This window comes from Jaculus jaculus, chromosome 4, assembly GCF_020740685.1.
Source record: "Jaculus jaculus isolate mJacJac1 chromosome 4, mJacJac1.mat.Y.cur, whole genome shotgun sequence".
NCBI lineage: Eukaryota > Metazoa > Chordata > Mammalia > Rodentia > Dipodidae > Jaculus > Jaculus jaculus.
The window spans coordinates 63,186,804-63,199,507 of record NC_059105.1 but is presented as its reverse complement, the minus strand read 5'-3'; the positions used below and the strand labels follow the sequence as shown (position 1 = coordinate 63,199,507).

The 12,704-nt window shown below is 36.1% G+C and overlaps 1 protein-coding gene and 1 pseudogene across 5 annotated transcripts in view; one reads left to right on the top strand and one right to left on the bottom strand.

The window, feature by feature from the left end:
• Lnpk (lunapark, ER junction formation factor) overlaps positions 1 to 12,704 on the bottom strand; it is a 69,964-nt gene that overhangs the window by 18,010 nt on the left and 39,250 nt on the right. For all 5 annotated transcript variants that reach the window (XM_045148215.1, XM_004660317.2, XM_004660318.2 and 2 more), the window contains one exon: positions 4,744 to 4,941. In XM_045148215.1, coding sequence (XP_045004150.1) covers positions 4,744 to 4,941 — 198 coding nt within the window. The remainder of the gene's footprint in view (positions 1 to 4,743; positions 4,942 to 12,704) is intronic.
• LOC105944129 lies at positions 1,095 to 1,447 on the top strand (annotated as a pseudogene).

Sequence of the window (12,704 nt, the reverse complement as noted above, 5' to 3'; positions counted from 1 at the left end):
CAGCTGCACAAGGGGGCGCACAGGCGCACATGCATCTGGAGTTCGTTTACAGTGGCTGGAGGCACTGGCGCACCCATTCTCTCTCTCTCTCTCTCTCTCTCTCTCTCTCTCTCTCTCTCTCTCTGCCTCTTTCTGTCACTCTCAAATAAATAAATAAAAATAAACAAAAAAAATTTAAAAATTAAAACTATGTTTGAGATTGTACTGTGTCATGTGAAAGGATAAATTAGAGATTTATTTATTTACCAATTTGCTAAATCCCGAAGCAACCACTAAAATACACAACAAAGTATAAAAAACAATATGGCAGCAAAAAAAGACTAAATGTAGTCATAAAAGATACTAATCCAAAACCAATGAGAAAATGAGCAAAAGGGGTAACACAGAAAAGATGGGACAAACATGGGTAATTCATATTGGACATTTAATTCAAACCCAAATAAATAGATCACCACATTGAATTTATGTAGCCTGATCATCCTCATAATGAAATAAAGATTGTCAGGCTGGATGTTAAATATATGTTGCCTATCAAAACATTTACTAAAAATGCAGGGTGTGGTGGCACATACCCTTAATCCCAGAGTAAGGAGGTAGAGGTAGGAGGATTGCCATGAGTTTGAGGTCACCCTGAGACTATATAGTGAATTCTAGGTCAGCCTGCGCTAGAAGGAGACCTTACCTCAAAAACCAAAAAAATTTACTAAAATAATAGAAGAATGTATAAATATGCTAACTCTAACCAAAAAAATTCTGGAATCAATGTAGAGATCTTCATGGTAACAAAGGAATTAATTTATTAAGAATAATACTAGACAGGGTGTGGTAGTGCATGCCTTTAATCCCAGCACTCGGGAGGCAGAAGTAGGAGGATTTCTGTGAGTTCAAGGCCACCCTGAGACTATATAGTGAATTCTAGGCCAGCATGGGCTAGAGAGAAACCCTACCTCAAAAACCAAAAGAATAAAAAGAAGAAAAGAATACTAGCTTTCTGAGATGCAGCTAGGAGTGCAGCAGAGCATCTGTCTGCTCCTGGTCCTGCTCCTGGCTCACTGTTGTTTGCTCTTGCCAAGGAACCAATCAGTCAGGAAGCCATGGACACTGGAAAGACACCAGTGGAACCGGAGGTGGCCATCCACAGAATCCGGATCACCCTCATCAGCCGCAATGTGAAGTCCCTGGGGAAGGTGTGCTCACTTGATCAGAAGAGCCAAGGACAAGAGCCTCAAAGTGAAAGGACCAGTTCAACTGCATGCCCACCAAGACACTGAGAATAACTACAAGGAAAACACCTTATGATGAATGTTGCAAGACATGGGATCATTTCCAGATGAGAATCCACAAGTGACTCATTGATTTACACAGTCCTTCTGAGATTGTTAAGCAGATTACTTCAATCAGCATTGAGCCAAGAGTGGAGGTTGAAGTTACCACTGCAGATGCCTGAGTTAATTATTTTAATAAACTGACTTATTCAGTTAAAAAAAAAAACTAAACATTTAAGTACACAACGGACAGAAACTAAGAAGAGATATGCAAATATACAATTTCACTTGACAAATTCAACATTCTTCTATCAATAATTAATAAACAAGCACAAAACAAGGAACAGCATATGAAAATACTCTCTATGATCAATTTTACCTAATGGGCATTTATACCTTTATCTAACTAAACAAGCAACTTACCAAGACATGGCACTATGGGACATAAAACAATTCTCAATACAATTAATCAGATCCAAATGACACGAAGTACATTTTCTGACCACAATAAAATTAAATTACAAATCAGCAACAGAAAAACCTCTGAAAGCTCATCAAACAGGAAAGTGTAAGAGAAAAGCAAAAGAGAACATTGGACTTAGGTCTACAGATAGACTGTTTATTAGAGAAAACAGTGAGGGGCCTCAGCTTACCTGCGGGATAAAGGCTGAAGCACTGAGCCAGGTTAGGGTGTAAGTTTACAAGGGGATCCTAAGAAAAACAGACTGGACTAGGTGCAGTTGATAAGAAAATTGTAGCTGTTTGTGCCCTTGTTCAGAATAGGCTTTTTCAAGTCGGGCGTGGTGGCTCACGCCTTTAATCCCAGCACTTGGGAGGCAGAGGTAGGAGGATCACCATGAATGTGAGGCCACCCTGAGACTACATAGTGAATTCCAGGTCAGCCTGGGCCAGAGTGAGACAATACCTGAAAAAACTATAAATAAATAAATCAATAAATAAATAAATAGGATTTTTCAGCCAGGAATGTCTAAGGAAGGATATTCAGATGGTCTTTGGTCCTTCAAGGCCATTTAGGCAAAGGGGAGTACATCAATCAAGAAAGGGTGCTAAACTTCTTTATTGCCCACAAGCTTCAGGGATAGCCATTAACTCTTTTAATTCCCTTTAGTTTTCAGGGAAGGCTATTGCTATTAACCATTCAAACACGTGGACACTAAATAACATCTCTATCTATATAACTTAGGATTCAAAGAAAAATCAAAAGGGAAATTAGAAAATACTTTAACTGAATTAAAAAAAAAAAAAAACATTAAAACACGCCAGGCATAGCAGCACATTCCTTTAATCCCAGTACTTGGGAGACAAAGTTCGGAGGATCGCCAGGAATTCAAGGTTATCCTGAGACTACAGAATGAATTCCAGGTTAGCCTGGGCTAGAGCAACATAGTACTTTGAAAAAAAAATTAAAATGTATTATATGTAGCTAATACAATACTTATACCCAAGCATTTTACTACTGAGCTGCATTTCCAGTTCCTAAATTAGATTTTGAAAGCATTTCTACCAACTTAACTTTGCTAGATTACTTTAATTCTACATATTTAAAGTGAATATGTCAACAAAGCAATCTGGATACATAAAATAATTCATTTCATGTAATTATCTAAAACCTATATACTATAACATTTAAAATAACACATCTTCATACTCATGTTGTTCTAGACAACAGTAATTAATAGAAATACTGAAAGCAATTATTGTAGGAATATTGGCCATTTTTACAAACTTGGCAAATTATCAAGTGCCTGCTGGTTATTAATTTTCAAGCATATGGAATCACTGTGGTAATACACATTAGATTGATTCTCTACAACAAATATGGTATAATGAAAAATGAATTATTAACATTCCCTATAATAAGTAATTGAATCATTCACATTTTTGGCCATGTACAATATAAAAAGTAGTTCCACAGAACTAACTAAAAACTTTGTCAAAACACATTTACGTGTGCATGAAATTTCAGCATTGTTCCTTGTACAGTCCTATCCTTACATATATAATACAATGTTTATTATGTAGGCTGCTGAATTTTTCTTTAAATTAGATATTCACATGTATGTAATTCATGGACTATCACCAAAATATTTGACATTAAACAATCATAAATTAATTTACAAGTTATGTGTATCTCAAATTGACTAGATGGCAACTGAAATGAGTTATTTTCAATCAATTTAATTTTTCTCTACTTGCAAATTATATGGCTGCTTGTTAGTGATGTCATTATATATAAAACTTTAATGTATTTTTTCAATTGCCCTAAATGCTATAAGATTTATATGTCTTCATTTGTAGTCAGTTCTCTTCATTTGTAAATTAATATGTTTTCTAGTATTCTAAATTCTTGGTTTTGGTTTTGAAAGAATATAAGCAAAAATCTACCATGAATAACAGATTATTTTAATGAGTTTATTACACAATTGCTCTAATTACCTCATGTTAACTATGAACCATTATAAACTATACATAATTGGTTATGAAATATTAAAGTATCTAAATTAGAGTTAAATATTCTAGGTAAAGTACAATTATCACATTTCATAATCTGGTAGAATAGAATCTACATGAAATAATATGATGTATAAAAGAAGTAAACTTTTTTGGCCCAGTCACATCCAAAAAATATCACAGGGGAAGATGGCCCAGCAGTTAAAGGTAAATGCTTATAAAGCCTGCTAACCTGGGTTCAATTCCGCAGGACCCATGTAAAGCCAAATGCATACAGTGCATACTGGAGTTCATTTAAAGTGGCAAAAGAACTTGATGCACCCATGTTCTCTCATCCCTCTCTCTCCTTGCAAATAAGCAAGTACATAAATAAATAAATTATATAGTACACTCTATAATAAACTCTTCTGCTATACTTGACCATACTGAAAAAGAAAACCCAAAAAATAAAACAATAAAGGCAAGGTTAATAGAACGTATAAAGTACCTATCAGAAAATACTAAGCTTCCATGACTTAAGATTTAAAAAGAAAAAAAAAATCCTACCAGCTCATATTAACAAAAGTAAACAGTCCACAATGAAGGATACTCTACTTGAAATATGTTGTCATGGTTAAGTGCATAAGTGAGAGATTAGCAAAGAACATGAATACCTTCCAAAAGTGTTTTTATCTATCCCTATTATATATAAATCAGAAGCCATTCTAAGAACTGAATATAAAAAGATAATGTTATACTGTTTACTGCAGAATACTACAAAGTTTTATTGCCATTTAAACAAAGAAGCCATAACTATTAAATGAGCTCAAGAAATAGGTTTCAGTATCACAAGGTGCCGGCTGTAAAAGAGTTATGGCTAATTGAATATGGAACTCCTGCTTAATCAGATAACTGCTCTGCTATTTCCAAATGAAATGCCATTTCCATACTGTCTGAAAATGGCCCATTTTATTAGTAACCAGAGAAAACAATATAAACTGTAAATAACATTAAGTGCTCTGTTTACCCATTCCAGGCACTGAAGTAGCAGGAGATCCAAGGCGTCTGGGTAAGGCTGGAGTAACAGTTCTTTCTGGTGGTCCACCGGGGGCTGAGGCATCCTTTGGTGGCCCAGGAGATACTGGAACTTGTGGAGGAGGGCCCTGATTAGAACTTGCTGGTGCTGGAGAAAGGTTTCTTTGAGCTGCAGTTCGCTGACGAATCTCTGAAAATAAGTATATTCTAGATTTAATATCCAATATGTCATTATTAGTCACAACTATAAATGACAGTTAAAATTGTGTGGCACCAAAAAGCCAAAACCACTTGTAATGCAAAATCTACAAAATGTAACACTGAAAATAGACAATTGTATTTCTGAATCCATAATTCAGCTATACACACACAAAACAAACCCTGATATGTCTATCAACTGATATATTTCAAACAAATTCCACATAATAAAAACACCACCCAACTATGAGTGTCAAATGTTTTATAACAGGCTAACTATGATATAGTATAAAAAAATAAAAACTAATAAGAATTTCACAGTAGATTTGCTTTTAAATATTAAATACATAGTAATTTTAAAAAATAAGAGAATACAGACATGTATAGTCTGATATTATAACATAATTTAGTAGTCTATACTAAAAAGTTATACTTCATTATTTAGATATCAATTCTATTCTCTTTCCTACTATAGCTATCTGTTTGCCAATTTCTCTGGGCAAATACATTCAAGAAAGGAAAACTTGCATACTACATAAACAATGTTTCAACACTCATAACCTTAGCTTATAGTTGCAGTAATTACAAGATTATTTGTCCAAGTTGGTCAAATGTGCTATATCCAGGCTTTTGTCTGCTTTTGTAGTTTTATAGGAACACAGTCCAATTCATTGTTTATATATTATCTGTAAGAGACCATATGGCTTTCAAAGCCATTTACTATATGACCCTACACATAATATATCTCATGATCTCTTGTAGATACCATAATGTGAAATTATAAGATACTTCATTTCCACCCTAACATTAAGAGTTCAAATAAAGCAGACTTTTATACATTAATTCAATACCACATTAAATTTTCACAAATCCTAAATTACTGACCTGGAAATAAAGTTGTATTTTAAGTGGCATTAATAGAAACAATGCATACTTCCAGAAGGTAAACACTTTAGATTAGAATTCTACCTGAAAGAAGATTTCCTTTAAAATTTCAATTGCAATTGAAATTATGGCTCTAAGTACCAGATCTCAGTCCATCACAATCTTAAATCCAGGCACTTAACTATATGATCTCAAACTGGTTACTTCAACAATCCTGTTTCTTTAACTATAAAACTCAGATAACATTTTTAATTGGTAATATCATTTTGAGGATTAAATATGATAATGTTTAGTTAACTGAGTACTTACTTCAGAAGATAAGTGTTTTCACACAACTAACTTGTTTTGTTTTTGTGGGAGACTGAACACATGGCCATACATGCTCTACCACTATGCCATATGTCCAGAAACTACTAAATATTTTCAAGATTATTTCAACACAGAAACTAGAACCAACAAATTTTTTACTGGATCATAATTAAGTCCCTAATTAAGCCACTGCAAGAATAAACTACAAGCACATTATCATTACATAAGTGAAGCCATCTTTATATGTTGCTAATTTCCATATAAGTTATACAGAAAATATCAGTTATCACCTGGACTATCATATCTTAATATCTACATATTAGCTGGTAATGTACTTTGTTATACATGTATGTGTGTGGTGTGTATACATGTATATTCACATATGGACACGTGTGCATGGCTGTGTGTACATGTGTGTAACAGCATGTGTGGTTAATGTCATGTGTCTTCCTCAATCATTCTCCACTTATTTTTTTGACACAGGTTCTCTCAGTGAACCTAGTGATCACACATCTGGCTACACTAGCTAGCCAGCAAGCCCCAGGATTCCCTGCCTCTGTTCCCAAATAATGGGATAACAGGCATGCACTACCATGCTCAGCACTGTGCATGAGTTCTAGGGATCCATACAAAGGTGCTCTTGCTGGCCATGGCAAGCTTTATCCCAATGACCTATCTGTCCAGCCCCACTTAATTCTTTTAAAAATTTTATTTATATTTATTTGAGAGAGAGAGAAAAAGAGGCAGAGAGAGAATGAACATATCTGGGCCGTTAGCAACTGCAAACGAACTCCAGATGTATGCACCACCTTGTGTGGCTAGCTTATATGGGTCCTGGGGAATGGAACCTGGGTCCTTTGGCTTTGCAAGCATGCACCTTAACCATTAAGCCATCTCTCCAACCCCCCACTTAAAACTTTTTACTTACATGGAATTCCTGTATTAGTCAATTACACATCAGAAAGCAAGTAACTGCACAAAAAGTTCTGAAGTCATATTAAGATTTGATCATCTAAATCACTAATTAAAAATAAGTTGTTAGGGCTGGAGAGATGGCTTAGCGGTTAAGCGCTTGCCTGTGAAGCCTAAGGACCCCGGTTCGAGGCTCAGTTCCCCAGGTCCCAGGTTAGCCAGATGCACAAGGGGGCGCATGCGTCTGAAGTTCATTTGCAGAGGCTAGAAGCCCTGGCGCGCCCATTCTCTCTCTCTCCCTCTATCTGTCTTTCTCTCTGTGTCTGTTGCTCTCAAATAAAATAAATAAATAAATAAATAAATAAGTTGTTAAATACCACAATCACTTTAATCCAATTTTCAGGTGTACTGCAAAAAGAACATTCTTCATCTAGATTAGGTTATAAAGTAGTTATGGTATTTCCATTTTTTTTTTTTTAATTTTTACTCACGTGTGTGTGTGTGTGTATGTATGTATTTGTGTGTGTGGATGTGGATGCATGCCAGGGCCTCTTGCCTCTGCAATGAAACGTCAGGTTCTTCTGCCACTGTTTTGTGTCTGGCTTATATGGGCAACTTGGGAACTGAAACCAGCTCTGCCAGCTTTGCAAGCAAGTGCCTTTGACTGCTGAGCCATCCTCCCAGCTTTCGATAATTCTGTTTCTTAAACAGACTTAAGGTTGCTTCCTCTGACTGTACATTTACTCTGTAAAAATTAACTGATATATACTTTTAATATTACTTAAATGCTACCCAAATGTAAGTTCTAAAGCTAATCAACAAAGGACGTGTCTAGTAATCTCTAAAAGTGACTTAGCATAATAATTCTTAACATAAATTTAGGTGAATACAAAAAATTTATAGAAGAATAGTATTTTTCTCCCTTTAGTAAAAGGGAGAAAAAGTAGTTCCATCATTTATTTTGTTGTTGCTTGTTTGTCTCTTGAGGTAGGGTCTTGCTCTAGTCCAGGCTGACCTGGAATTCACCATGTAATCTCAGGTTAGCCTCAAACTCACAGTGATCCTCCAACCTCAGCCTCCCACGTGCTAGGATTAAAAGCATGCACCACCACGCCCACCTAGTTCCATCATTTTCAAAGGAAGAGCATGAAGCAAAAAAGAGTACAATGTCATGAATAGTTTTAAACAGCTAGCAATATATTCTCAAATTTTCACTTGATAAAATGCTAAGAAACATTTAGTCTCAACTTAAAATATCTAATATTTATGTACATTTAGCTACTTGTTATTCACAAACATTTTATGTTAAAGTCTCTAGTATTCAACAAAGTAGTCATGTTGCTTACATTTAATATTCCTTACATTTAAATACCAACAAAAACTTCTTTAAAAGTTACCAAACATTCCACATTAATCCAGAAAAATATCACAAGTATTCCACAAATTATTTTTTTCTAAATTTATTTGCAAGGAGAGAGAATGGCCACAGCAGGGCCTCTAGCCATTACAACGAACTCCAGATGCATGTACCACTTTGTGTACCTGGATTTATGTGGGTACTGAAGAATCAATTTAACTGCTAAGCCAGCTCTCCAGAACAGTTTTTTTTTTTGTTTGTTTGTTTTTTTTTAACAGCTAAGTGATAGAATAATTGCTTAGAATGTGCAAGTGGCTGGATTTGGTCCCCTGCATTGGCTCCCTGAAAAGGTAAGCAATCCTTAGCATTTCCATGTGAGAACATTTTCAAAATGTAGACATTAACTTATACAGTAAATGTGTAAACTGTAAAACTATGAATGTGTAAAAATTGTCACTAAGATTATTTAAATGTATAAACCTATAATTTATGCAGAAATTAAATTTGTAACTTGAGTTATTAAAAAAAAAAAAAACTTGTTTTTGGTTTTCTTAATACCCATGGAAAGGATTGATGTGATCACGACTGGGTGAAGAGAATCCAATCAGAAAACTTCAGTGCCCACCAGCTGAAGACTAAGTTCTGAGAATACAGCAGGTATGAAAGGAATTAGTGTTCCTCTCCTTTCTCACCTTCTCCAACAGAATCCAAATCAACTTTTATATCTTTACTAGGGCAGCCATGTCCTCACAGAGAAAACTTTCCTTCCTCCATTCCTTCACCTATATACCAGGAAACAAAGGCACACTTGGTATCAACCACATCCTCATACACTTTGGAAAAGTCTACTTCCTCCAGCCTCTCACCCGCATACCATGAACAAATGCATGCTTAGTTGATATGCTACAGGGCTGAAAATAATGGATAATTAGTATTCCACCCTCAGCCTCCCCTTCAACAAAATCCACACCAACCTCTTCAAAATCCTTCTATAACCCAGCCATATCCTTGTGAGCCTCAGAAAACTCTCCCTCTCCAACCTCTCACCCACATACCAGCAAACAAAGGCAAACATGACAAACATCAAGTCAAATTTGTAGTCCAAGTGACAGCAGACCTCAGGAATGGCTGTGGTGTTGCTGAATGAACACACACACACAGCTTGCTACTACTCCAGGGCAGTCTCCACCAGGTACTCCATTAATGCCACACTTGAGACCTATGGGATAGCAGTCTACAAACTATGCTTCCAATGGATAGTGGCAGTGATAACATTCCCATCTTTGGGAACCATATCACCATGGTACAACAGGCAGCAGGCCAAGTGTTTACCAAAGTAAAGGTCACATTTCACCATCCCACTGGCTGGACTCATTGGTGGTATCTGCTACCAGAAGCTTCTCGTAATAGGCTGTCTAAGCAGAGATGACAAGAGCATATGTAACCAGATAGAAGTCTACATGGGAGTATGATACCAGGTTGGTCTAGAATTCTGTTGGATCAATATTCAAGGCTGCATCGAATCTGAGAGAAGCAGTGATGAAAGGCACAATCTAGCTAATAAGGTGGTTAAGACTTGTATAGGTTGTGTGTTCAATACCAAAGTTTCTGTGACAGATTTCAGAAATGGTCTCATTGCCTACCTAGAAGGCACAGAGTACTCTAGGGTGCCATAGGTGATGAGGATGGAGTTGTAGGGCTCAGCCACAGCTTTTGAAACGTAGGGGGCTGGGAAAATGGAGAAATGCAGCTTGGACTTCTTGCCATAATCAACAGAGACAGTCCATCAGCAGGAAGGTGAACCCAGAGCCAACTCCTTCATTGAAGCTTCAGAAAACCAAGAAGCCCTAAGGACCTGGGCACTGGTCAACCACCTTGCTAACTGTTTGTAATGGGGTCAGTGATTTCCCTGCAAATGACCCAGTACCCACAGGCATAGTTGTTGGCAGCATCTTCCTAGCTTGTAATGAGCTACTTGAGGTAGAAGAGTTGCCAATACATATCAATGCAAACTTCATCAATGAGTGTGGGTTCCAGATCTACATAAACTGCTGAGTACATGCCTGCCACAGCCTGTCTCCCTAAAGAAGGTGCTGAAGAAGTCATCTCCTCCTAAGGGTCAAGTCACTTAGCATCTGGCCATCCAGCTGGATACCATGTTCCCAGAAGGAGAGCTCTCAGCAAGCAGCCTGACCAACATGTATGGAGGTGAACTCTCATATAGTATAGCCAGGCTGGAAGGTGGTAGAAGCAGACATGAGTCCAGCTATCTAATTGGAGAAGTGTCAAAGTAAGTAACCTAAATAATTTTTGAATGTTCTATAATGAAAATAACTATTCTTTAATTTTATTTTTTTCCAAAACTGAAACAGACATTTGCAATAGTGACTTCAACTTCAACTCCTAGGTTCACAGAAGCCATAGATTACTTATGTAAAAAAAATCTGTTTAACAGATTTTTGGAAAGACTGTGCAACTTAGAGAAGATACCATGTCTTAGCACTTACACCACAAGACATTCTTATGTGTCCTAAAGTCTTGGTAGGCATCTAGATAACATTTTGATTCCTTCTCCTATCTCCTACTATTCAAATCTAACCACCACCAAATCCTGTCAATCAATTTCTAAGTCATCTATCAAGTTTCTTCTTTTTCAAGTATAACGCTGTAACTTTAGTTGGTATAGTGCTTCCTCATTTATTTATATTAGACAATATCCAAATTGATTTTCATGTCTCAACTTGTCTCTATTCTATCTATTCTCCATGTTACCAAGAAAAGGTACTCTTGATCTAAATTAAAGCCTTCAATGGCTTGTAATGCTGTATTTAAGACAAAGTTCCACTTCAAGATGTTGCATTAAAGTTTTTCATAATTTTATCCCTCCTTCACATGAACCCTTTTGTTTTTAAGGAATAAGGAAGTATTTGCAGTCCCTCAAGGTGTCAAAGTTGTTTATCTTCTGCCATTGCCCTTGGGATATCTGTTTAACTGAAGAGCACTTTTCCAAACTTGTTCTCGTAGAAAATTATTGTGATTCATGCCCACCTTCTACTGTAGTATAATATACTAAAACTATGTATACACACACATACACATCCCTTTCAATGAAAAGCTAACAGGCAGGAACTGCACATTTATGGCCTCAAGATATAACAACATCACTGGAACGTAACTTGAGCTTAATAAAGGTCTATGAAATGATCTACTTTCCCTTGCATTTCAATTTGAAAGTTCCAACTGCCTATTACTCAGCTTACATGGTATGATAAACATAGTAATGGTCTCCCCTAAAGATATCTGCAATCTCATTCCAAGAACTTGTAAATATACTATGTTACTTACATACAAGGGGAATTAACATTGCAGATGGAAATAAGGTTATTAATCAACTGAGCTTATGTTGCCTACTACAATAAAAATCTCAGACTAACTTTAAAAAGACCATATGAAAGCCTATCTTTAAGCAGAAAATATACTAATAAAATACACCAATCACCAGCCTTTCACTGTTAACTTTGGTTGTTCTATATCTCACATTAAGAATACATTTTAGCCAGGCATGATGGCACACACCTTTAATTCTAGCACTTGGGAGGCAAACGTAGGAGGCTCACCATGAGTTCGAGGTCACCCTGCATAGTAAATTCCAGGTCAGCCTGGGTTAGAGTGAAATCCTACCTTGAAAACAAACAAACAAAAAGAATACATTTTGCTTTATAATTCTTTATCTTAAAATTTATTTGGGGGCTAGAAAGATGGCTTAGCAGTTAAGGCATTTGCCTGCAAAGCCTAAGGACACAGGTTCAATTCTCCAGGACCCATGTAAGACAAGATGTACAAGATGGCACAAGCATCTGGAATTCATTAGCAGTGGCTAGAGGCCCTGTCATGCCTATTCTCTCTATCTCCATCTGCTTTTCTCCCTCTCTCTACTCTCTCTCAAATAAATAAATAAATTAAAATATTTTTAAAAATAAAAAATTTGCTTTGTCTCACTTTAATGATTTCTTCTGGTTTAATTAGTCTTCAAGTTCTCATATATGAAAAACCTGCATTTTGCAGTTGATCAATGTCTCATTTGGTAAGTTAACATTTTGTAAAATTTAAACAAAATTCAGAAATTGTTTTTTAGTTTTCTTTATTTCTATCAACCTACCATGTTATAAGCAACCACCATGATTAAAACACTCTGAGAAGTACCAATGAAGGAGATTCAGAGTTGCATACAGAGGTGGCAAGCAAGAAACAAAATAAACTCACTAACTAGTATACATTAAATACCATATAAA